We start from the raw sequence: 26,804 nt of genomic DNA, 5'->3' as shown, positions 1-26,804 counted from the left end.
GCAACGTTGCACTTCTCCTTATAGGTTTTAATTTGTACATAATAAATGGTTATCTGTGTGTGTATTGTTCAGTTATGTCAAACTATGTTTTATGTATTCATTCAGGTTATTAGTTTATTTCATTTCTTACTATTGTTTCTTGTTGAATTTATTATGTGACAAATCATCCGTGTCTTGTGCGTTTATGTTCCAGCTCTTTCACTTGGCAGTGGAGTAAATAAAAACAATTACACAGCAGTAAATAAAGAATTACATTTAAACCGGTTCCCTTGGCGTGTTTCTGAAGTTTAACCGAAAATTAGCAAGGTTAGCTTCAAAGATTGAGACGTGACACGTGCTGTGATATGGCTAAATTAACTGGTTGAAATTGCTTAACTTGACAGCATTACATTGAAATATAATAAAACAGTAAACTCAAACAATCGTCATGAAGAAAGCATGATATGATAAAGCATTACATACCAAATATGTGCCGGGATAAAATATTCTGTTCCGTGCAGAAAGTATACTTTAGTTCAGACAAACCTAAGTATTTTGAAAATGCCTATACGTATAATCGTGGTAGGGGGCGGCAGTGTGCAGCTCGAGACAGCAGCTGCAGCAAAAATTGTAGAGGAAGAGATATGTTATGTTGGTTCTGGGAAATGTAGTTTTCATTCTCCGTCTTCTTTTAAAATAAGACTAAAGGGTACTACAGATCCCATGATGCTCTGCGATACAAACCGGTGGCAGGAGTATGGAGCAGAAGTTGGGTAACAAGTCAACATTGAACGCAGCTCATTTCTCTTCCAAATAAAAAGTAAGTTGATATTTTGTCTTATGTCACGTCTAGTTACGGATCATATATCCAAAACAAAATTGTTGGAAATAGTATAATTCCGGCTTGGTTGACTGGTTATTTAAAGGTTAGCTGTGTGTCCATGCTACTGGATCCATACTGTTCTGAATGAATTTACCCAAAGACCACACTGTATTGTAGTACTTTACGGTAATTTGACGCATTTAAAGTGTATTATTAACCAGTGTGTATTACATGAAGTGTTTAAGCTTTGATGTTTTATTGCCAGTGTGAAAAGAGTTGCGCTGGTATTTTTTTTTCGCTCATAAATCATAAATATGGTGTAACCCGGTGACTCGATAGGATTATGTGGCATTCAATATTGCTTCAGCTCTGTGAGTTATAAAAATAGTGTGTGGCAATCATGTTCTTGTCTACAAAAGGCCTTTGTTGTCATTTGATAAGCTTTATTACTAGAGATTATGAAAAGGTCACATTTTGGGAATACACGTTTTGAAATGAACTACTGGAATATTGGGAGACATAACAACCAAATTTTATAACATGAAACATGATGGTACAATTGTGATGAGTAACCCGTTTTTGAATCTGTGATTAACTCTTAATTACAGCCATGAAAAAACTTTGGTTGAATGCTGGCATTGTTGGTTCGCTTTCTGCTGCATTTGGCTCAATTCTGTGGTCACAGAAAACAAATGAGTCTAATTCAAGTAGAACATGCAGCCCCCTGGATAGTGAACCCACCTCTCCTTATGAACTTCAACTAGTCCAAGTCTTGTTCCGTCATGGTGCACGGACCCCACTGAAGTCTATTCCTAATGTTCTGGAGGTAAATGTGTTTATGTTATGTTAAATATGTCCAATATTAGTAGTTTAACCACCATACTTAAATGTTTTTGAAGGCTCAGTGGGTACCGACTCTTCTGGAGCCTCCCCCACACACCCACATAAACTTTGTTGTAACAGATCTCAATGGTGGCCCCAGACCTTCTGCTCCTATGGAAGAAAACTATCGGAAAAATCTCTTGACCGTGAGTAGGTGTGTTTTGTTTAACAGGACTAGAGAAAAGCTTTTTTAAAAGTTTTTTTTAATGAAATATTCAAATTATTTGTATTGAATCAGACTTTGAACTTTTCTGTGTTGTATTGCAATGATGGAATTATTTCTCTATTTTACACGTACACAAATCTTTCATTTGCACCAACATCTGTATGTAATGGCTAAGAAGCTGAAATTATATTTCTTCAGGCTCATAAGTTATAACACCATCTAGTGGTCATGAATTTGCATTAACAAGGCTGCAGTGAGTGCACCATTGTGTTGCAACTCTGTTTATTACATTAAGATTCCTACATTTACTTGCATTATATGCTGTTGTTGCTTACATAGGAGATTTTGCTTACTAGAATTACTCCTAAATTCAACTGTTGCTGTGTGGACCACATTTTTTAGCTCAGGTCCACATTTGTGGGTGTGTATGTGTGCTTGTCTAATAATATAATGGTAATGTGTTTATTTGTTAGGGTGGCTCATTCGCTGGTCAGCTGACCACACTGGGCATGCAACAGCTGTATGAACTGGGCAAAAGGTTGAGGCAGCGATACATTGAAGACAGTCCCTTTCTCTCTCCTGCATTTAGTCCATCTGAAGTCTAGTAGGTGTTCTCAAGGCAACATCACGCATATTATGGTATCAATACACAGAATAGCTAAATATAAATATTTTTGCTCATTTTTCATTTTAGTGTTCGTTCTACTAATATTTGGAGAACTATTGAATCTGCCAAGTGTCTGGTAGCAGGACTCTTTCAGCAAAAACAAAAAGGTATAAGCATAAACATATATATGGACAGTGCAAGTATAAACACATTTGATTTTGACTTGCATATAAATTTAAATGCTTTAAATATTGCCATCCTATAATCAGCATGGGTCTTATACTGCTCAAAAGAATAAGAATATTAATAATTTGATTAGAGAGTGCTCTACATTGCTCTGTTTTGGTAAGCTAATAATGTAACCAGAGGAGTGGATAGACAGAAGTGAGGCTGCTATTGGCCCCTCCTATTACCACCAACACTCACGCACGCACCAAATTCATGCTAGGTAAGGACAAAATGACTGCTGCCCCCCTGCTGCACCTGATATTCCCAGCAGTCATACATGCAAGTACCAGGTGTTTAGCTTCAGAGATCTGATGTGATCAAGTGTTGACAAGCAGGTATATCTGCAAAAATTGGTTTAGAATAGAGATGACGAGATTAACCAGTTAGTCAATTACAATACAGTTTTTAAATTGATTTTTTAAATAATCATTTTGGTCAATAAAGTGGTTGGACATATTGGTTGAACAGTGTATAGTGAGATTGATCCTCATCAGACTGTAAACATTTTATAATGCTTTGTTTATTCTGTAGAGATTTTGCCAATATTAACCACAGAGGCTGAAGCTGAAATACTGTACCCAAACTTCCATGGCTGCAAGCTGCTCAAAATTCTTGGCGGGTATGTATGAGTTTAATTTGAAACCAGTCAAGTCCTCCCATGCTCACCATCCAAAACTGAAATCTTGAATAATGTGTTGTGCAATTGTGACGCAGAGTTGAGATTTCTGTGACAGTTTGTCACCCAGTATCTATGTTGTGCGTCTGACTGTGTGTGTTGTGTGCAGCCACCGCTGGGCAGAGTCGTCCACGCTGCCAGACATCGCAGCCGACCTGCGGAGAATACAGGAGGCGCTGGGCATCGCTGCTCAGCAAGTTGACTTCATCCTCATTAGAGACGACATGGTTGCCAGAGAGGTGACAGTGCCACATCATGATTCATATTACTATCCCCAAAAATACACAGGTTATTTTTAAGTAGACAGGTTGGAAATGACGGCCTAGAAACAAAAAGCAAGTATAATTTTGAGTTTCAATTGAATTTGACAAATTATTGCTTATTACTACAGTTGTTTTTTATTGATTTCACTAACTGAACAAAGTAATTATAAACTTTTTTTTGGTTTCTTTTTAACAGACCCATGGCCTCCCCTGCCCCCCGGCATTGGACACTTGGAGAAATAAAGTGGAGCAGAGAGCTATTGATATGATGTGTTACATCTATAACCCCAGCAAAAGGTTAAAAATAAGGAGTTAGTGATATTGATAAAGGTACATTTTCTGTATATAATGACCTTATGTTGATGACAGGGAGAGCTTGCAGCTGTGTGTAGGTCCACTGTTGCATATTCTGTTACTCAACTTTGAAGACAAACTGCAGGGAGCCTTACCAGAGCCGAACAGGTAAGAAATGTTAAAAATGAGGGACACAGTATCATTGTTGTAATTGCAATCTTTTTCTATAATGCAGAAAGTTGTTTCTGTACTCTGTACATGACACCACACTAATCCCATGTCTCATGTCCATGGGAATTTTTGACATGCGATGGCCACCATACGCTGCGGACATCACCCTGGAGCTGTATAAGCACAGACAAACCAAAGAAGCCTATGTCAAAGTCTCATACATAGGCCAAGTAAGTATTTGTATTTGCTTTAAATAGTTACTTTATTTACTTAATTTCCAATTTGGTCCTCAACTGTGTTTGATCTCTCTTTAGGACCAGTTACTTCCTGGATGCAATGGAGTCTACTGCCCCCTCCAGGAATTCAAAAAGATTCTTTCAGTCCACTCCCTGAGCTCTGAACATTACCAGTCACTTTGCAATAGCACAGAACCTTTACCTAAATAGTTCAAATCACTCTATTTTTTTTTTATAACTTGTAGTCTGGACATGCACAAATGTTTTGCTTTAAGACCCCTTGGACAGCAATTATAGCAATTATGAAAACATTTTACTCTATATCTAAAATATACATTTTGTAAAATCAGTGGTATTGTCTCCACCATTATCTGTAAATGCCTGTACTTTCAAATGTACATTTCAGCACTTGGGTTTTTAATTTTCACTTGCCATGCCCCATTTGGCACTTTGAACTAGACCTCTGGATATGTGAGTCAATTAACCATTAAACATTTGGTCTATTTTTGACCATGTTAGCTTGAGGTGCTTGATTTAGTTTTAATAGTTGTAAGATATATTAAAAGTTTAAAACATGTTTTTAAAATATTTAAATAAAGAGTGTACTGCTTTATGTTGAATTACACACTCCAGTGAACTATCCTATGGTCTTTGGCCCATCTGGTTCTTGAGGTTGTGGACACATGCTGACGAGTTCAGATATGCAGACTTACACAGAACAATTTGTCCACACAATCACATCACACCAATAGCACACTCAACAGACAACATGTATATACCAAAACAATATCTTTTATTTGTAGTCCATCACCACAGCCCTGGAAGGCTATTCTGCACCAAAGCCAATGGAGAACACATGACAAGCTTATACAATAGAGAAAAAGGAAGCCAACTGGATGGTAAGCAGTATGCGTTTATATTTGTGTGCCCTCTTCTGACACCCACACTAAATGATGCCAATCAAATTTACCTCTGTTTGAACACCGGTTGTCTTCTGTCTCTATCTGCTGACCATTGGGGGATTATTGCTGTGGGAATGATTTTTACCCAGAGTCAACAAGAGCCAAAAACAACAGGAACAAGAAAGACACAGCACATCTGGGTAGTAGTACTCTTCACACTGGCAACACAAGCCCTGTAAGTTTTGAAGCATTCATGAAAAGGCGGTCACATTTTCAAATAGGACTTGAAGATCATTGTGCTGCAACGCTGCCAGGATCCTCCCACTTTGTGTTGCTTTCACTGATAAAAATAGAAAAGAAGACGCTTTCTGCAAACGGTCCATGTTTGTGCTTTTTTTTAATAATACTATTATCTTAATGAGGTCATAGTTTGGTTTGTTATACACTGGAGTTACAAAGAAAATTAAAATAGACTAAAATTTGAATAGCCCACCAATGGTAAACAGTACAGTATTTTAGGGGGCATTCCTCCCCAATGAAAGTTGGGTAGGAAGATCTGAGAGGTCACTGATAGATGCCTATACATACACATACGCACAAACACACAGTCTGTGAAACATTCACCCTTCCATCCACACACGGATACACTGTACAGAAACAGTCAAAACAATGGAGCCAGAGACAAGATGGAGTTCCACTAATTTCTTCACAAAGCACAAATTCTTATTCCTTTCTCTTGTTCCATACCACTTTCTGGACAAATCTGTTTTTTAATATGCAAAAGTAGACATATACTGTAGCATCTCCACACTGACTTTAAGTGTTGATTCCTCTTGAAGTTGGAGTCAACTTTACAGTCAGATAATCAAAAAACACAAGAACAGATTTGCAAAATTGATGCACAACAGTCCCTTACATTCTTAAGTTCATGAGCCAATTTCAAATGTTGTGGCAAGGTACTCCTGTCTGGGCCAGTACAAAGTTACACTGCAATAGTTCCCACATCGGACATAAACGCCATTCTATTCATTTCTGGATAAATCCTCTCATATCATGTGTGAGTCTGTCAGATTTTTCCTAACACCATTGAGTCTTCACTCCATCATTGATTAGTCCAAGAACATTCTAGATACAAAGTTCATGTTGGATTAGAACATTCCAGGGCCAGGACTAAAGCCCATGTCCATGTCGCGAGGCCTCATTTGACCTCCCATCATCATTGTCTGCTGAGGGGGGCCACCCATGCCCTGCAGCGACATCATCATGTTGGGTGAGCCGCCAGGACCAGGGTGGGCCATTTGTCTACCCTGCATCATCCCGCCTGGGCCCCCAGGGGACATCATCCGGTGCTGCGGCCCCATCATTCCTTGGCCCATGAATCCCGGTGGCCGCATAGAATTGTGTCCGGGGTTCCCCATCGGCATGTCTTGGGGGCCCATTCCTCCACCCGGCCCCCCTGGCATCCCACCCATTCCTTGCATGGACATCCCCATCCTCAGAGGACCATCGCCCATCATTCCCTGCATAGGGAAGCCTGACGGGTGTGGCGGTTTTCCCCCCGGATTGTCTCCCCCTCCCCTCGGAAAATAAGACAAAGTCTGGCTGGGTTTTTCAGAGGGGATTATCCTGGACAGGTCAAATTCAGGAATACCAGATGCTCCAGGGCGCATGACTTCATGAAGGTCTGCGTCACTAAATCCACCTGGCATGTTGTTAAACTCAGGTCCTCCAGGTGTGTTTGGTTTGCACATGCCTCCATCACCCCCTCCCCCATGAGGCATGTTCCCCATGCGTCCACCCATAGGTCCTCCATCACCCTGGAAACCCATGGGATGGCCCGGGAAACCTTGTGGACCAGGGCCGTTGTGCGGGGAGAAAGGTCCCTGCTGGGAAGGAGACTGTGTCAGAGGATATCCCTGGTTCCGGTGGGGGTAGCCCATGCGTCCTTGGGGCATCATTTGAGGATTTGCCATGCCAGGATCCTGGGGGTTCTGTGGCATCATCATGCCATGGGGCATCATGCCTGGCCCCATGTTAGGGGCATTAGGTGAGGGCATCTGTGGAGGGATTCCATGGGACAGAGGTTGGGACCCCATAGGATTCATTCCCAGAGGACTGAGAGCTGGCATGGGTCCCGAGTTACCAGGTCCCATCATCCGCGGGTTGCCTTGGTGATTCAGTGACATACCTGAGAATATACAGAACAAAAGATCAACGTCTTGACATTTGTAGCAATTAAGATACAAATCAAATATACTGTGGATATAACAAAAATTGTTTTTAAAGTATAGTCACTTGACTCGCACACAGAAAATACAATTTAAACAATTAATAAAACTTAATAAAATTTTTTATAACTTATAAAACTGATGTCAAATTAATCACTGATATAAAGTTAAAATTGATCATTTGCAAGTACTGCTTTTGGTGAGTAAACATTACCATTATTGTTCCCAGAAGGCAGGTTGGGAGATCGGGCAGGCGGCGAGTCATCGTCAGAACTGGCCACAGTTTTAATGGCATCATGGTATAGCGGGGTGGAGCTGGGCATGGCAAACTTGGACATGCGTGACATCATGATTGAGAGGGGGTTTTGAGATAGCGTGGGCTCCGGGGGTATTGTGTACGGGCTGCCAGACGGGACACTGCCGGGGAGAGACATGGGTCCAGATGGAGCTCCTGATGAAGGAGGGGCTGAGGGAGGACCGTTACCACCTGTGAAGGACAAAACAAATACACTCCTCTGATCAATTATTAGGATTTTTATATATAGTTTTTTATCTAAACTTTTATAGCAATTGATGTCAGGTTATGGTGATTTATAAATATCAATCTCCTAAGCTTTGTTTTGTTATGTCTAAAATAACAGAAAAGATTTGTGTCATTTATGAAATTTACTTTGTAGCAGTGTGTTTGATTAATTCAACTAAATAAAGGCAGGAGGGTACTAAGGACAGCCACCTGAGAGCCAGTGAGTAAAAGCTTACCAGCCATCTGAATGCAGTCCCAAGTCCGCAGCTTTTCAATTTTCAATGGATTTGTGTTTCGACTGCTCACTGGCCACAAGAGGGAGCTACTGTACCATTAGCCACCAATCTCCAATGATTGTCTTTGACACTTTATGTTACTACTGTGATAGCAATAACCATTTGTGCTGTTTACACCACTTCTGCACATTTTGAAATGTAACATTGTACGCTTATTTTCAAGGCATTTAAGTATGATGAGTGTACCCTTCATACAGTTTAATATACATGATGTTAATATTTCAGAATGAACAATACCTTGCTCCATGTTGCCCATCATGTTTGGCGAGGTAATACTGAGCGGAGGCTTGCCACCCTGAGGTGGCACCCCAGGACTCTGCATGGGCGGCTTTGGTGAAGAGGCCCATCCTGGAGATGGGTTTGGAAGAGAAGGAGACCTCATATGAACAGGAGAGGCACCAGCTGAGCCCATCATGGAGTGGGGGGACTTCATGGGTGCTGATGTTGGTGGTGCTGGAGGGGCAGGGGGGCCTGTCGGACCAGTCAACATGCCTGCCAGCTGGGATGGCGTCTGGGGGGATTTCAGGTTTCCAGAGGGGGAGCCCATCATAGGTGACTGGACCTGTCTCAGCGGAGGGGACTTGAGAGGATTGACGCTGGGGGAGTTGCCCCCTCCAGCTTGGACGTTGAGGTCAGTGGGTTTACGGCCCCTTTGTCCTTGTGCAGGCCCAGGACCAGAGGGAAGGTGGTTTATGCGGCCGTTACCCCCTGTGGGTGTAGCTCTATGCTCTGGACCAAAGCTCTGGTCTCCATGTGGACCCCTCATTCCTCCTGGCCCACTGGGAAAGGGCCGCCCAGGTCCCATAGGAAAGTCTCCTGGCTGCCCCTGCTCTGGGAAGGGTGGCCCCTGCATAGGCCTGCCCTGTGGACCCATGTTGTCCATGGGCGGCCCTCCTCCTGCTCTCAGCCTCATAATTTCATCTGGACTCATGTTCATTGGAGGCTCTCTCAGCTTTGAAGGGTGCATATGTGGGCCTGGGCCAGGTCCAGGCCCCATGCCAAAGTCAGGCCCCATATCTCTGCCTCCCATTCCCTGAAGCCTCGATGAGGGGCTCATAGGACCGTCTCCGGGCATCCGGGGAAACATACCCATTCCATTTCCTGGCTCTATTCCCCCCCTTTGGTGGCCCATCATTCTCTGCATGTCCATCATCATGCCTGGTGGAAGCCCTTTTTCTCCTCCCATTCCTTGGTGGAACATTGCTTCTTGGACAGACTGAGGATTTGGGAAACGCTCTCCTCGACCACCTGGACCAGCAAACATACCCCCAGGTCCACCTGGAAACACACGCCCATCTCCCATTCGTGAAGGCATGTCATCAGGCCACCCCATGCCAGGTCTTGGTGGACCCTCCATTTCAGGATTTATCATCCCAGAGAATCCAGGCATTCTCTGCATATGTGGGGGCATGCCCCTCGGACCAGGGCCCATGCTCATACGCTCCTGATAGTGGTCTGGGGGTCCTCCAGGTCCTCCCCACATCTCTCCTGGACCCATTTGGTACGGGGGCGGCGGGCCTCGCATCATGCCTCGTGGACCATGTGGATGCATCATCATGTCAGGCATGGGCCGATGCTGCATCTCCTGCTTTTTCCTCTTCTCTTCATAAAACTCCTGCTGCAGTTTCAACCAAGCCACCTGCTCTGGAGTCATCTGCTCCCCGTCTCCACAGCCCCCTGGCCCACCCATGTGTGGGCCCATTTCATCCTGTGGGAATGGTGGCATGTCCCTCGGACCATGAGGAGGACCAAAGGGTGGCCCTTGTGGACGTGGGCCTCCAGGACCAGGTGGCCCTAAGCTCTGTGATTGAGCTATCATGGCCTGTAGGGGGCCCTGCTCGGACCGGCGGGAGCCACCATCAGGCCCTCCATCATGGGGTCCACCATGGCCCTGTGGGGGCCCAGGTGGTGGAGCGTCACGATCGTCAGGAAAAAGCATACGCTGAATGTCTCTTAAAGTCTGTAGTGAGCGCTGCCGGTGCTCCAGCTGCTCCTGGGACAGCCCCTCTGTGTTGGCCTCCATGTTAAGCAGCTCCTGGGCCAGCTGTTGTTGCTGCTGCTGCTGCTGCTGTTGTGGGGTCAGCCCTGACCCTCCAGAACCTCCACCAGGACCTTCTGTTGATGCAGGGTTCAGACCTGCCTCTGTTTGGGAGCCTGGAGCCTGGTCCACTGCTGCTGTAGTGTTATTCGGGCTGCTGCCGGGAAGATTTTTGGATTCTATGCCGGAAGAAGATGACCCTTCTTGTGGAAGAACACCTGTTTGGCTCCCTTGGTTTGAAGGCTGAGCTGCGCTTCCCTCTGCCATGCCAGGTAAGGACGGCTTAGAACCAGCCTGGAGACTTTGATCTTGGGCATGAGCAGACGGTTGTTGGGGAGGCTTGGAGTCGTTTCGAAGGTTGTTTGCTGCATTGTTCTTTAAAAAAAAGATAATAGACAGAAAAAAGACAGAATAAGTTTGATGTAAAACAGTATTACAAGATAAAAGATGTGGTGCTTACTAAAAGGAGATGAGCCTTGTCCTTGCTATTGGAGATGTTTTTCATGTGGAAGGCAATGATGTTTTCTGTATGGCCAGTCAGCACTGCATCAGCCGCCCTGAGGACATGGAAATGTATACAGTTACAAAAATAGAGTGAATTTTTGACAATTAAAACACTCAGGGTCATGAGGATTTGTCAAGGTTAACCAGCTGTTAACTGCTGCACACAAACACCTTCTACAGAACATGTTTGATCTAACTCCCAGCTGTGTTCATCTGAGCCAAAAGCCAAGTCCTACTGAGAGACACACATGTTTAGAAACACTGGGTTTAGGCTATGACTGGGAAAGCGGAGGCAGAGTGGAAGTGAGTTAGCATCCTAACAGCATTCACATAAGCAGCTGCAAACAAACATCAAAGACAACAACCACTGCTAATGACAGGGACACACAGATGTACTTCAGGCAATTGACATTGTTAGTTATTCCATTTAAATTTGAACAGCAATTTAGTAAAAGGACCCACTCTGGGTGTTTGTACAACCATCCCACATTTATGTGAATTTAAATAATTTTAAAAACACTCAACATGAGTACATGAGTATTGTGTATGCCAAACAAACTTTAAAAGCACTTTTGTTTTCATGGAAGAAAAACATCTTACTTGTTAGCCATCTCCGTAGTGAAGACATATACAAGCTTTGAGCCTGGTTTTTGGCTACCGGCAGTCTCTGCTGTTGAGCCTTGACCCAGAGCATTGTGGGAAGGTGTAGAGGAGCGACTGAGTCCTGTACTGGAGGTAGAATGGGTGTCTTGGGGCTTCACATCACTGTTACAGTCTAAGAGGACACAAGGAAAACTTTAGGATTTGTTTGTTAGGAATAATGCCCTTATAAGGCGTTATTATAAACCAAGCAAATCAGCTGCAGGCTTATTGCACATGATTAGATGTTGGCCTTTTTTTTAATCACACTTACTGAAGAATCCTTTGTCATCTTCATCGCTCTCTCCCCCAGAGCACCAGTCTGCCCCACTATAAGGCTGCCTCCTCTCTGCCACACACATGCGCTTTACCCTGCTGCTCTCTGAAGGCACACACAGACACACAATAAATAAATAACACCATAATGTAGTAAAAGATGATGAGTTCAAACTGTATATCCCACCTTTCTCCTCACTGGTGGGTGTGCCACTCTCTGGCTGGTCAAAGGACTCCACAGAGGTGCTCCTCTCCCTTTTGACTTTCACCTTGGAGCTGGGGCCAGATGTCAAGCTCTGGCCATTTTTTAGTCCCATGCTTCCTGCCACACCTGGCGCCCCTTTAGAGCCCAGCGTCTTGGGGTCACAAGGCGAGGGCTGTGATTGGCTGCCAGTGCTTCCAGGCTTGCCCTGGTTGGGCATTTTAGAGTCCATTTGGACGGCAGTGGAAGGGGACATGACAGGAGGAGATCGCACCATGACCTCCGTCTTAGGTTTAGGGCTGCAAGACATGAAAAAACAAAAACAAACACCAAATTAGATGACAAAAGAACTACATTATATGAAGAGAGTCAAGACTGAATGCAAAAATTGATTAAATTAGCATATTGTTGACATTGTTTCATATTAGGGCTCCACCAAAATACTGGCCAGTCAGTAGCAGCCAAAACTTTGCAGTTATAACACCTGGACACGTTATACCTTCTTTAAATGTTTGGACTCTACACAATTCAGTCATTGAATTCTAATAGGCAAAGTTTCATGATTTGCCCAACCAGTTCACATGTGCTTTGTGGACTGTTTGTCCCTTGTGGTGTCCTTTGGGGGTGTTCGCGGAGTATGGAATCCAGGGCCCTTTGCTAAGGGCAAGGTGGCTTGTCCTTTCCAGACAATTGGAGAATGTCTGCCTCAAGTAAGGAATTAAAGTATCTCAGGATCTTGTTCATGACAGGCGGAACTGTGCAGGCTCTCCCTTAGAGAGAGTGAGGAGCTCTGTCACACAGGAGGAACTCAGAGTAAAACCACTGCTCCTCCACGTCGAGTGGAGCCAGCTGAAGTAGCTTGCGCATCTGTATCGGATGCCTCCTGGGCGCCTCCCTGAGGCGGTGTTCCAAGCATGCCTCACCAGAAGGAGACCCCAGGAAAGACCCAGGACACACTGAGGGGACCATGTCTCTCAGCTGGCCTCGAAAAACCTTGGGGTCTTCCCAGAGGAGCTGGAGGAACTGTTCAGAGTGAGGGAAGTCTAGGAGTTCCTGCTTAGACGGCTGCCCACGCGACCCAGCCCCGGATAAGCAGAAGATAGACAGAATTTAAAGTTAGGAAGTTAAATTAAAGCACTATATTGTCTGTGATGTGTTGCCATTTATGCCTGATAGATCAATTATCAGCACTGCCAAATGCCTTATCGATACTGGCTTCCAGAAACTCATAGGTCAGGCCTTACTTCTTATAGTGCCAGCCAGTACTTGTCTCTAATAAGAGCAAAATTTTCAATAAAGACAAGACTCTAATATAATATAAAATAGCAATGTGTGACACTATGCGAAACCCTTTCTGTGCTACAGCTAACAGATAGTAATAGAAAATCCAAAGTTACAAATGGCTGATCAAATTTAATAATGTCAACTGAAATTCTGTGCTGTTTTTACCATACAGGAGACTCAGGCCATAGTCATCTAGGCATAGCTGCAACCAGAACAGTTCACCAGTCCAACTGGCAGGGTGCACTATCACCACACCCTGACCTCCTTTCTCTACGTCTCCTTCCCTCTCCTGTACATCAGAACACAAATTTCACAAGTATACAAAACAATCTTCTTTAAAACAAATGTATCTTAGTGTAATTCTGTGCATTCACCAGGCAGACACATAATCATCTGAAAACCATGGCAAAGGTAGAACTCTGGCAAATGAGAGTCTTTTCCATAGGCTCCAGAGCCGTGAGTCAGCAGGGAAAACATCCCAGCTCAGCGGACTCCCTGAACCCAGAGCCACTTGGGATCACACACCAGGAAGTTCCTACTAAAATAGATGATAGACAGTTTTGTTTTGGGGCTATTAAATTAATTCCAAATGCTGAAAGATTTGAACACACTACCATGTCTCTGCGTTTACTGCAAGACACCCAAAATGTGGTTGTAACTGTAAATAAAAATAAATAAATAAAAGCAGTGGCAGACCTGTCCACAGAGCAGTCATGGCATATAAATTTCCCATATGCATGAAGATTAAAACACACTTTCTAACCCCATTAAAATAATGACAAAATACTTAAACAAGTAAAGAATTTTTTTTAACACAGATTTCATGAATTATTTCACTGCCACTGCTCCCATTACAAGTATCATATGCAGTGCACAGGGCATTAAGATCTTGGAGGAGCACCAGCTTGACCATGCAGTTGTAGCTATTGTAATTAAACATGGAACATGCAGCAAATCTACAATGTTTTGACTTCTTTATTATTTCGAAACTAGTTTAGGACTGGACTCTGCACACTTCTATCAATCACCACTGTAGGTAGAGAAGGCACAGCTTAAAAACAGACAGATCAGGGGCACCATTTGGAGGAGTTGGGTCACAAGTGTTCTAAGCCCCCCCCCCAGAATCAGTTGAGTCTTTAGTTGATCAAAATGGTCTCATATTCAATTAGAGAAAGAAAAAGTTACAGAAACCAAACCATGACATTAGCACTGCAGCATGTGCAAAGTTGTTTTTATAAATGTCTAAAGTATATAGCTCAATGAAAATGATAATACTATCTAATAATTCAAAGCTCTATGTATTTTTACATAATTAAGGAGGGCTGGGGGCATGGTTGCGCTACGAACCATGTTTGCTTAAGGCACCCAAATGGCAAGCAGCAGCCCTGAATTATTTTTCTAGATGATGTTCTTGTGTAACCCATTTTCTACCTCTGTAATATTGTTACAAGTTGCTCAGTATTGAATTTTAACTGTATAATAATTATCGCAATATTCAATCATTACAGAAAAAAAGGGGCTTGTAGTGTGGTTACAGTTTTCCTCTGCCCTGAAGAATAAGGCTTCAATAGAGATCTTTTAGATTTCCTACAGTCTGTTGTCAGGAGCAGTGTGTGATAAATAAACACAGGGGTGAGTTGGCCTGTATGACCTGCTCTCACCTTTGTGTGTTGGTGGACGGGGAGTTCTTGAGCCGATTGGAGTGCATTGATGGGGCTCCCAGGACCACAGAACAGGGCGGAGTAATGAGCTGGTGAGGGCTGCCGCTGTGTGCTGTGAGAGGTGCTTTGGCCCGTGCGTTTCTAGCGCCCTGAACAGGATTTCCCAGATTGGAGAGGTTTCTGTCTTTGGCGTCTTCCCGGTCTTTCTTTCCTCGTTCCTTCTTGTTGAAATGTGTCGCTGCTGATCCTGCCGCCGCTGGCCTCTCCTCTTGGACCTCCAACATTCTCCCTCTCTCCTTGTCTGTGTGTGTGTGTGCGTATGTGCGCGTGTGTGGTGAATGTAGTGTGTGCTGTGTGTATGTGTCAGTATGAGCTGTGCGTTCAAACTACAATACTGCAGGAGTCTTCTCTTGTTCTGGGTGTTTATGAAACTCCCCCAAGGGGGCTTTCAATGGCCCTCGGGCACACTGTGAAGAGAGGAGAAGAACAGTCAGTAAAATGAGGCGCAATCGGACACAACTCCACCCTGAGTCAGTCAGACAATTTGTGCAAGCTAAAGGACAGCTGTTTAAACTAACCCCAGAGCCAGCACGGTAGCTATAGTCAACTTATACAAGCTAAAAGTAAAGCTGTTAGTGAACTCGAGAAAAATAAACATAAATGTATTTGCAGGAAAATCATCAAAAAACTGAAGAACACTGTAATCCAAGCATAGCACACCTTTGTACTAAGACTTACAGCTGCATGCATTTGTTGTACATTCAAACTAGATACTGACTAAAAAAGGGAGGTTCTATGTGTAAAATCAATCAAGAGGATAAGGTTAATTTAGATGAAAAAACAATATTTTTCACAGAGCTGCTGTATTACACAGCCGTGTCTTTAATGCTGTGAAGGACAACGCCTTCCACAGTGGGTAAGTACTTAAATAATAGCACTAGAGGTCTAGTTAGTGATCAGTGAATCTGTGACTTTCCTTTACTGGGATGATGAAAACTGAAGGAGAATGTTGTTTAAAAGAGCAGCCCAGTCAGTTAAAATTACACTCTCATCCAGAAAATATTTAGGATCTCTTCCAAAAACTTCACATTCTAACAGGCTCTGGAGCGCCCCCCTGGTGGAGGAGAAGGGGGAGGGTAGTATGTCAGAGAAACAGACAAACATACTGCGAGTCCTCCTACTGCCGTTTCTCCGGTGTCTACAAATATGTGATTTACAACTCCTACTTTATGTCCGCAGTTGTGTTTCACCATTACAAATGAGTGGAGCACACAAAGGGGCCTTGTGTTTCTAAATCTATGCCTTACTATAAACAGAAGACTGATACAAGTTACCCTCTCTGATCAATGTGAAAATAAATGTATTGTGTGCACAATTGTATAAACTTGTAATTAACTACTGCACAAATGTCATGTAACAAGTTAATAGACTAGTCTGGCTGCTTGTTTGCCTGACAGGTTCAGAATGATATCCCTCTGTATTTTTTATACAGAGGGATATCGGTCTGGTCAACTCTCCCTCTCTCACACCTCAAGCCAGGCTCAAAGACGACAGCGCAATTACATTTGTTTACTTCAGTAACACACGTAAAACAAAGGAGCTCATTGGTAAACCACAATTTTGAACTAAATCACATTTCTCTCACTTCTGGGGATGCACTGGTGACCAGACTCACATCTTTGTGAAGTATTGTGTATATTCTGGATCCCAGGCAAGCTGCTTTCACATGCTACACAGACAATATGTAATTTCAAATTGATTGTAATATAACTAGTTTCACATTTCTGGTATGTGTCTGTTGCTTTTTGCTTTATAACCTTTTTTCTTGACTGTAAGATATTTAATTCTAAAACAGATACAACACTATAATAAAGTTATTAGTTTGTGCGGTCCACAATATAATTGGGACCGCTAAAGCAAAGGTGTTCCATTTAAAGCATCAATTAAACCATAACCAAAAGTACAAAGACATTAATAAAAGGAATATATGCGCTCACAGCTCACAAACAAGGACCTGTCACTCACTATAGACTACAAAATAATGAGTGTAACGGAAAACGTATTGACTTGACAAGACGTTTTAAGCAAAGTCAAACATACGGAAATCAGAATCAGATTTCTCTCTCTCCCTCCATCTCCAGTGGATCATAACACCAGAGCAGCTCTACTGCTGATGAGTTAATGGGTAAACAGTATAATGAGGCTCTAAATATGAGCTGTTTGCCTCTGATATAAATATGAGTTTCTATATAAAAAGTGAGCACAAAATAGTTCAATCACATTAGAATTGGGGTTTCTAATACTGGAGGCACTAAAGGGAGCATTTCATGCTTATATAAGAGTGGTGGTACGCAGGCTGGGCAATGATCAGAGTAGATCCTGTCCGGTTGAGAGCTGTTACAGAGAGGATGGGCTTAAGGTGTGAATGAAGAGGACTCAGAACCTGGCCTGCTGCAAATCAGTGGAGTCAGAGCCTGAATGTGAAGACTGCTACAGCAGCGCAGTATCAAAGTGCACAGACACACACATTCTCATTGGCTCATCGCAGCCCTGCTGTTGGCTGTAAAGACCCTGCTGATGTTTCAGCCTTATTTATGCAAATCCCATTTTGCAGTTCAGTCACAATGGAGCGCTCTCTGCGTCTGCTCAACTTCCATCTCAAGAATACCTTCAGCCCATTATTTGTTTAGGGCTGTATTAGAGACAATATCTCCGTCTCTCTCATCATCCAAAAAAGCTGTCTAAAGCAGCAGCAGTGCATTAGCTCACATACCACAACAGCAATGGCAAAACATGGGAGGTACGAGTACTGCTCAGAAACATCTGATGGATCGAATTAAAGGCCAAGGCTTTCTGCAAGAAATTTGGAAAGTATTTAAGTTAAATGTTTCTTGTCCTCATTTTCCATGAATAAAAATTTCACAGACATGAATAAAAAGATCATTTTAACCATTGAAGACATAAATTGGCATGGATTTAGTCCAGTGGCGTGATGATCCATGGGTGAGGGGAAAATGGTCATGTGCAGCGCAAGCCTCCCTCTCACCTGTGGAGGAGTCTCTTGTATGAGCTCACTCCAATGACACACCCAAAGCTGCAGACACCGCTCTCACAGTCAGCGCTCAGAATGTGAGGAATGCAAAGTGGCACTAAACATAGAGCTGTGACGCCACCAATGCAACATTTGACATAATACGCTTATCGTTCGTGACAAGAACAAGTGAGCACACTAGTAAAACCTGGCTTTTAGTACTAAGACCACAAAAGATGTACAAATATTTACAAAGAAAGCAAAAACTTTTCCGCATTCTATACAGATCCTGAAGTAGACCCGACTATCTCTTTGTCCTCCACAGGCAGGCTTCATGGTAACAACAGGTTTCAAAATAAAATAAAACAGTTTGGACATGGACTTCAACTGGAAGAATTTACTGGTATGACTATTATTATGATGGACTTTTGCTGAATCAATGGGCAACATTTTCAAATGATGCAGGGGTAATGCAGAGACCATGTCTTACTCTGAGTCTTTCATACAGTCTTTAAGTCATTCATGCAGGTTTGACTATCATGTATTGTCCTGCATTTGAGGGTTTGAGTGCTCAAAAAAAAAGATCACTGCCCATGGCTCTGTGCTTGTACTTTTGCTTCCTAAAAATACTGACTCTTAGTTATACATATAGGGTTAATGCTGTGTAGAGGGTGAATTTAAGATGAAGAAATATGTAAATAAAAATTCACTTCTTGCTATGGCTAACTGCCACTATAAAGAGGTGGGGCCAGCAGCAGAAAACCAGATCTGTAGATTTGGATAGGAAGTCAACAGACCGGTTTCTATTACATTAATTTCAATCAATATTGTAGCTTGCAATTAACAAAATGTAAAATAATCGTGTAGGTATGAGATAGTTTTCTATTTCAATAAGTGGTCATTAATTATCAAGCTATCCAGTAAAATTAACACCTTGCTGCTATTAGTCAAATTCAACTTTCATAGATTATAAAGACTGGCCAATCAGAGTGTTTGTTGGTGTCCATATTTGAGGAAAGAACTGAATTAAACAGAACAGTACTGTTCTGCATGACACAATGTAATGACGGCTCCAGACTGACAGATTGTCATATCAGCCCAATAGAAGTACTGGCATTGGTCATCAGGACTGATTCAAAAGTATTTACTGGACTGGATCAGGTCAGCATATCAAGAGTCATTTCACCACATCATGTCTCAGTGTTTGCCATTGCAGATAATGATAAATTAATATTTATGTCAGTTTTACAGGCTGGCATTTGTTAAGGGGTATCAGTACATACTAAAGTGCTATGTGGACTGGAAGTGCTGGTGGTCTATCTGCCCCTCTAGTGGCAGACCATGATGCCCCGCCATCCTCAGGGAGGAGACATGTGTGTAATGTCATATTTGTCTGATCAGATGGCAGTGACAGAAGCCTCTGTGTGTCCATCACAATGATGGAAGTGGCAATGAAAACAGGAGCAAAGCACAGAGTGTGATGCTCCACATTTAGTGTGCGGAGGGGGAGCGTGGGTGTCTGTCTCTCTCAGACACACATAAAGAGCTGACTCACTTGTGACACATCTGCTGGCATCGCCCGGGCGTTCTGCCATGTGTGGTGCCAGCTCCAGCAGCAGGACGGGCACTCAGCACTTCAGCCCGCTCTGATCAGAGTCTCACACACTTCACCCTGCTCCTGCCTCTGTCCATCTGTCCTCTCCACTGGCTCACATACCCTTTCTCTACCTCTCTGAACATGCACACAGAAACCACAAATAACACTCTGTTAAAACACTGCCTTTACTAATATAGTGCCTCAGTGGGTTCAACAATACCATGAAAGAAGACACAACAGACATAACCTTTTTTATCTCCTTGGAGTGTCCTGTTGATGACACTGAGAGGAAACACACAAAACGTTTGGGTCCATGGTGTGAGCCTGGAGCTTACAGACAGTGTGCTGCCCTGTGCACTGCAGACCCTTCTCTTGACTGTGCTCTTTGGTCCGTGACTCCCTCCCTCCATCACTACAGTCGCTCCCACACTCGGCCCACATTCCTCCCTTGCTCATGCTGGGAGGACGTCTCCCTGTAACCACAAGCATTGTGGGAAATCCCAACGGCTGGGCCCTTCCAATCCATACAGGCCACTGAGGTCTTCCTTGTGCCCTACTAAGACTTTTCATACAGTCCACATTCAAGATAACAACTATTACAGAAATGACCATGGCCAAATCTTATTTCATCCACCTAAACCATAAGGGAGTCAAGATTTATTGGAACCAGATTATGTCCCCAAGTTACCCGAGGTTGCCCTAGTAATGGTGTGTCATTATCATGGAATTTTAAACACAATGAGTAAGGCTAAGACCTGCCCAATTAACTATAAGGCCACATAGCATAATATACACACACACTCATTCATACAACATTCACACACTGCACTGACTGTGAAGTGGAATCAAAGAACCATGTCTCAAAGTAAGTGCATTTTTAAATTTGAGACAATAAAAATAATTCCAATATGTACAGCCTCTATAGTTAGCCTCGCTATTGCAGATAGAGAGCTGTCCATTTTTGAAACCTTTACTACCAGAGAACTGCAAGAAAACAAGGAAACACAACAAGGAAAAACAAGAATCTTATTCTTTATGACTGATTTAAAGCTGGAAAACAGATATCTGTGTTCTTTATAATTGTAATAGTTACACTTCACTCTGTGCATTTAATCAAATTATAAATCAAAGGTTGCAGATTGTAACAATCAGTTTTGGGCTTGTGTAAATTAAATCTAACGGCAGTAAAAACAGAGGAGTTTCCAGGATTTAATATAAAAAAAAAATCTTATGCTAAAACGCTATGTGTATTAACCTTAAATATGCTTTTGTTATTTATTTTAAATATGTAAGATAAATTAGAAATAATTAATTCCTCTTGTCACCCTGTGTCACATGTCAACAGTTTTTAGGTAAGAGAGTATACTTACTGGTGGCAGCATTATTTAGTGTGTATGCTAAGTTTTACTCTGAACAGTTAGTACAAACCAAGTATGCCTTAAACAACATATATATATATATGATATATAGATAGATAGATATATAGATAGATATATAGATATATATAGATATATAGATAGATATACATAGATATATAGATATAGATACATTTTGTCTCATAAAATCCAACACATTCTTTTTACAACTATTATCTCATTTACACCAACTGGAGTCAAGGATTCCTTAATAAAGATTTGATACAGCTGATGGATGTTTATCGCTCAAATGTAAAATTAGAAAACTGACTTCAAATTCAAATCGGGGTCTGTAAAATGCATCCCATGTTCTATGGTAAATTAGGTAAGTGAAAAATCTGTTATACAAGTGTGCGGACAAGAGCCCAGTGGTACAACCCCGGAGCAGCTGACCAAATGCACTCGGAAGTGGGTAATCATTTCAGAGCATCCTCACTTTCACTCTTACGGCTTTTACATGAGATCTGTTTCTTTAAACGATTGTGAATAACAGTATGTTATTGAACCCCATTGGACAGAAGATAAACAGTGGCATAAACCAGAACGTGGCTCCTCATGTTATCCTAAAGCCTTCAACATTTAAAATGGGGTGACTGCAGGTCAGACCAGCCTACAGGTTGCACTATGCAACTTTGTTGGAGTGTCCACCACCTGCTTCTTATTTTGTTGCCTTTAATGCTCCATTCACACAAATATTCCTTCATGGAGACAAGCAGGACTCAATCTGGCCAGGTCACAGGTCAGATCAGTGAAGAGGCGAGACCGCTCACAGTAAGATTGCATGTTTTTCAAGGTATTTTTAGCAATAAAAACATAAGTAATTTAATAAATGCATAATAGATATGTTCAGTGTCATACTGTGGAACGGTCCATGCAATGCAATAACATATCCATGGAGACAAGCAGGTAGCATACACATACCCATCAGAAAATTTGCATAGCGCATCTTAAAGAAGAGCCTTTTAAACATGCACCAAGATCAGCATGTGTGCTACATCTGCCAATCACAGGTGGTAAACTCAAAAACAGATTGTGCATCGTTTGTGAGCCACAGCCTGTACCAGCAACAACCTCTGCTCATTTTAACAAACCATGTGCACAATAGAAAAGACATACAACTTTCATATCAACTGGTACGTGGTCCTCTCCATCTTGTGCTCAAATAGTCTCCAGAAAACATTCAATAAAGAAATGATTTAACAACCATCTCAAATCTTTCAATAGACTGCATGTAATTCACTAAATGGAACATCAACGCTAAATAAGTACATGAACACACACATTAAATATGCAACCTTTTCCCCTGCTCCTCAGGGAATACCACATAATTACTGTACTATTGTGTCGGTGAAAGTCATTATGCTGCTGAACTTTAATTCCTTAATTAATTGTGACTGAATGTCTTACTTAGAACAGCAGGTACATTAGTATCAAACTGATAAAACTGGCCATTTCAAACTCTTTGTGAAGAGAATGATGAAATATCACTCCTAAAGATATACGTGAGCCTGGTGCTGTTCACAACAAAACCAAACAAACTGTTCCATGTCATTCATAACAGAAGCAATACTAGTTTTAATTAGAAAAGCCATGGAGCAAACACACGCATGGAAATACGAGAGGCCAGTCGTTGAAGGAGAAAATAAATCCTTTCTGTTTCGCATCAATATCCACTTCCGCTCATCCTTCGCCGTGCTGTGGTTTTTGGTTAACACTTGGTTCCTTCAATAGAAGCTAAACCAGATCTGTGAATGAGACTGGACATTATACAAAAGTCCAGCTGCCTGGGTCTGGACTCACGGCACATTTAGAGATGTTTGGTGGTCAAACTCATCTACAATTCAAGGTTTCTCTAATCACAATGCGAGACACCCATCACTGCAAGTGCAAAAATAAATGTCAAAGAGAAGCGACCAAAGGATTGATTACAACAGCGACAAGTAAGTGCAATTTAAATAATACAGGTACAGATGGGACATTTTGAACAGGATAGTGTCAAATCAACAGACAATGTCATCAATAAAAGAAAAAAAATGTTAAGAATTAAGTGTAAAAAATATATATGTATTGGTATTTTGGTACCTTGGTAACTTATAAGAACTATTATATTTGACCTGGTGGCGCATACCTATGGATGCAGAAATCTTGCGTAGTTTTGCTAATATTGCTGGCTGGCAAATAAATTAAAAACCACAATGCCTAATAAAAGTGATGCTGCACAGAGAGTTGAGCGTGTGAGCAGAGGTAGGCAGAGTGGGGTGAGTAGGGTTACCTCAGAAGCCCCCCTGCCCTTTCAGCAGGGCCTCATATGGAGAGGCAGGCCTCAGCTCCCCTGGGCACTGATGTCTGCTCTCCTCTAGACTCCTCCCAGGCAGGCAGCCACGGAGGCTGTGCAGGAACCGGGCCCACTCACGCCACGCTACAGCCACTGCTCATTCACACCTGAAACACACAGGGGTTCATTCAGTACACGAGCTTCAGGTAATGAGAGGAGATCTACAACTGTAAGCCAGCACTAGCATGATGGCTTTTATTATGATGTAAACGGGTAAGAACTGGTATTAGAAAAAAAATCAATGAAAACAACTTGAGAGGTTTAGTAAAATTTGGCACATTAACAGTAAAAGAGTAAGAGTCAAAACAAATGTGAGACAAATTATATTTAGATGCCATAGATTCAATAAAGTATTTTTAAGTAACTAGAATATTGTTTTAATAGACATGTGTGCTGATGAGGATACACAGAAAAAGGAGTGAAATTGTGCATTTACTAACCAAACATAAAGAGATAAGTACTGCAAGAAAATGTGCGTGATGTCTATGCAACAGATCCATGTTCAATGCCAGACAGCAGTGTTGCCTAGCAATTGAGGAGATCTGAGTCAAAAGGAGCCATCATAGTCAGCTAATGACCACTGTCAAGAAACCTTAGTACAAAATTAGACCACAGTATCAGATTTTGAGAAGAGCATATAAACTGCTATTGAACGAGGCTTAACTTGACATTTGTTCAAAACATTGGCCATTGAGGACACCCTCTGGAGACACTGGAAAGTAGGATATTCACTTTCAAGTTATAACAAAAAGGTCAAGTTGGTTTTATCGCACATTATTTTCACCTCTCTGGTGTAGGCTATGTATGTGATTCTGCCAAGCTAAGACAGCACAATGGCACACGAGTTACTCACGGGCCTACTCGAGAAGTCGTCCTAAAATACACTCAGACACGTTCAAAGCTAAAACTGCAAATAAACGTAAGCAGAGCACTACAGAGGCGAGCCTTCCCCCTCAAATCTCAGCGCCTCACTGGACAACTCTTGGCGGACAAAGTAATTCCATGGCGCTTGAAACTCCAGGAACTTTTTTTTTCTTTTTCCTAAAAGAAGTTGTTCCTGTTTCGCCAGAGAACTGGGGGGAAGGGAGGACTTGAGCACTTGCATTCATGGAGCCTTGGCCAGCGCAAACAAAGTCTTCCCCGAAGAGGGAGGCAGTGGACGGCGGCTAGGAGCGAGAACAACGACTTCGAGCCTAACCCAAACAAATCCACACATAATTCACATATATACAGGGCTTTTGTTTCAATAAAGTCATTTAGACCCTTCTAGCTGGACGTTTATTGGGAAGTTTGTCCGCTTTGGTTAACAATGTAACAATTAAATCGCACGGTAGATGATAGGGCTGGCCGAAACAATCAGTAGACGAGGCCTATAATCTCGTTACGCGTTTATAAATCATATCAAAAACATCTGAAATGAAGAAAATACAATACCAACGGTGTGGTACTCCCGAAGAATGCAGAACATGCGTGCTGCATTGTATCCTTTTTCATTTTCACGAAGCACGGGCGGTCCTCCAGTATAATGGGGTAAAAACCAATATTTCTCCGCGGGTTTTATACCATGCCGAAAACATCGTGAATAATCCGCTTTTGTTGCACTGGAAAAACAACATTCATGCCTAAAATGTGCATGCTGTCTGCCAGGCCAGACACGACGTGGGTTTGTTAGCCAGCCTTCGGGGACAGAGGCAGAGAAGAACGGATACCGGAGTGAGATGTCCCCGGGAGGAGGACCCGCGTGTGCCCGTTGCCAGGAGGCGATCCATGGCTCCTTCACTTTCTGGCTGAATTTGAAAATAAAACACCACTTACCCGTAATGTTAACTTAATCCTCGTTTTGCTCAAACGACGAAAATACGCCGCGCTCATATCAAATCACAACATTATCACGGTAACATTATGATAGAAATATGTCTCCCCCCTTTCGCCTGCGTTTTCCCGTGGCCCTACTCCATTACATCCCAGTCAAGATTTCCTGTCGTCTCCCCCCTCCGCTGCGCCAAAATGGTTCAGTCCGAATTCTAAGTAGCAATTCTAGGTCAGGTTTGTGTGCAATGTGCGCTGCGCTGTGAGAATGGAGCTGCCGGACAAGTCCGTCAATGAAGCTCGTAAAGCTCGTACAGGTGATGCGCTCTTTACTGGGACTGTACACAGTCTATGAACTGTGTAAGACTGTCTGAGTGTCTGTGTTCACCACTATCACAGATGGTACAATCGTATGGAGCTTTGGAAAAATATGTGTCAAAGTTGAGCAACTCCGTTTATTGTCAGAATAGGCTAATTAAAGGCCCTGTGTAGACTATTCATTATTCCTATTCACTATTCAATCTTAGAATTTGTGTTTCACATCAGACCTACAGCCTTAAATAAGCCCATATCCTACGTATGGAAAAAGTAGATCTAAAACTAATTCAACTAATATTTCTAAGCATTCCTACCACAGAACAGGACGCATTGAGTGCCAGTAGAGGGCGCACGTGGGGGTGAAGCAGTGTAAATTATACTAAAATCATTAACCAGGCTGTTTGGTTCAAAGTTGAGTTGCATTAGTGTAAGAAATTGGAGCAACACTATTACCAAAATGAGTCTGAAAGGCATATGGACAGAGGACAGGAAAGAAAAGCACTTCCCAGTTAGACTCCCACCAAATGACATCACAAAGTAGATCCAGGCCTCAATGAGATGGAATGTTATTGGCTTATTCAATATGTGAATGAAGCCATCCACTATCCTACTTGTTGTTTTACAAGACAATAATTGTATTATATAGCCTAGCTATAGCCTATATTTGGTGTAGTATAAATCTGTATCTTTGAAGTAATTATTTAAACAAACATGAAACAATTTACATTTGAAATAGCTTTCCTACAAGAAAAAATATCTAACCTCTACTTTTTTAGCAAGTATACAAACATGTAGGTATTCAAGCAGCATTTTACTCAAGTAAAAGTCTGTTAGATTCCAGGTACTTTTAGAACCAGTTCAGTAAATACATAAATCAAGAGTAAATACTGCAACTCTTGACCGACCTCACATTGGGCACTCCCCCTACTGGAGATAATTACAACATTGATAATTGTAAAGTGAAAACAGCAGTCTATTTAAAAGCTTATACAGGCAGAGTAGACTCTGCTCAGACAAACGTATTTGCATGACATGACAGGACATGCAAATGTGTGTGGGGCAGTCTCACCTGGCCTCAGCAGGATCACTCAGCTTTTGCCTAAAACATGGTAATGTTTCTTTTTCGTGTCAGGCTCTTCCAATTGCTCTTCATTTCTGCCTGCAGTTTGAGGAGCCCTCTATGCCTATAATTCAGTTTCTTAACCAGCTATTATGCGCTGAGGTTTTAGTGTTCGTGAGAAAAATAGCTAATGATGTTAAAAACAGACTGATGCCATTATTAAAATAAAATTATATTGAGCTAAAGCGCACACGTTGCACATAAGCCGACACACTTAGAGGACTATAGCAGGCCTCAGAGGAAGAGTGAAACATTAAGGACATGAAATGAGAGTGGTCCTGCTCAATATTTAATCAAGATA

General features: G+C 42.3%; 3 protein-coding genes across 5 annotated transcripts in view; 2 read left to right on the top strand and 1 right to left on the bottom strand.

Moving 5' to 3' along the window:
• LOC117388846 (ribosyldihydronicotinamide dehydrogenase [quinone]-like) overlaps window positions 1-26,804 on the top strand; it is a 186,929-nt gene that overhangs the window by 58,206 nt on the left and 101,919 nt on the right. The gene's annotated exons all lie outside the window — the stretch shown is intronic.
• LOC117389233 (lysophosphatidic acid phosphatase type 6-like) lies at window positions 725-4,848 on the top strand. The gene is made up of 11 exons (XM_033986878.2): window positions 725-799; window positions 1,411-1,628; window positions 1,702-1,830; window positions 2,324-2,454; window positions 2,545-2,624; window positions 3,217-3,304; window positions 3,471-3,600; window positions 3,821-3,921; window positions 3,994-4,086; window positions 4,154-4,319; window positions 4,404-4,848. Exons 2-11 carry the CDS (start codon window positions 1,413-1,415, stop codon window positions 4,533-4,535), a joined length of 1,266 nt encoding a protein of 421 aa, XP_033842769.1. The 5' UTR covers window positions 725-799; window positions 1,411-1,412; the 3' UTR covers window positions 4,536-4,848.
• Window positions 5,114-25,241, bottom strand: LOC117389821 (B-cell CLL/lymphoma 9 protein-like). 2 transcript variants are annotated; one of them, XM_033987543.2, is made up of 10 exons: window positions 25,072-25,241; window positions 23,194-23,363; window positions 14,879-15,345; window positions 11,919-12,232; window positions 11,730-11,837; window positions 11,417-11,591; window positions 10,773-10,869; window positions 8,512-10,687; window positions 7,670-7,942; window positions 5,114-7,415 (listed from the first exon to the last, which is right to left on the bottom strand). In XM_033987543.2, the coding sequence occupies exons 3-10, from the start codon at window positions 15,160-15,162 to the stop codon at window positions 6,376-6,378; spliced, it is 4,467 nt and encodes a 1,488-aa protein (XP_033843434.1). In that variant the 5' UTR covers window positions 15,163-15,345; window positions 23,194-23,363; window positions 25,072-25,241; the 3' UTR covers window positions 5,114-6,375. The 2 variants fall into 2 exon arrangements, with proteins under 2 accessions (XP_033843434.1, XP_033843433.1); XM_033987542.2 differs by lacking the exon at window positions 25,072-25,241 and adding an exon at window positions 24,691-24,953.

Source organism: Periophthalmus magnuspinnatus, chromosome 21 (genome assembly GCF_009829125.3).
Source record: "Periophthalmus magnuspinnatus isolate fPerMag1 chromosome 21, fPerMag1.2.pri, whole genome shotgun sequence".
In the NCBI taxonomy this organism is placed as follows: Eukaryota; Metazoa; Chordata; class Actinopteri; order Gobiiformes; family Gobiidae; genus Periophthalmus; species Periophthalmus magnuspinnatus.
Note: the sequence above shows the minus strand (reverse complement) of the source record. Positions and strands in the feature narration are given on the sequence as shown.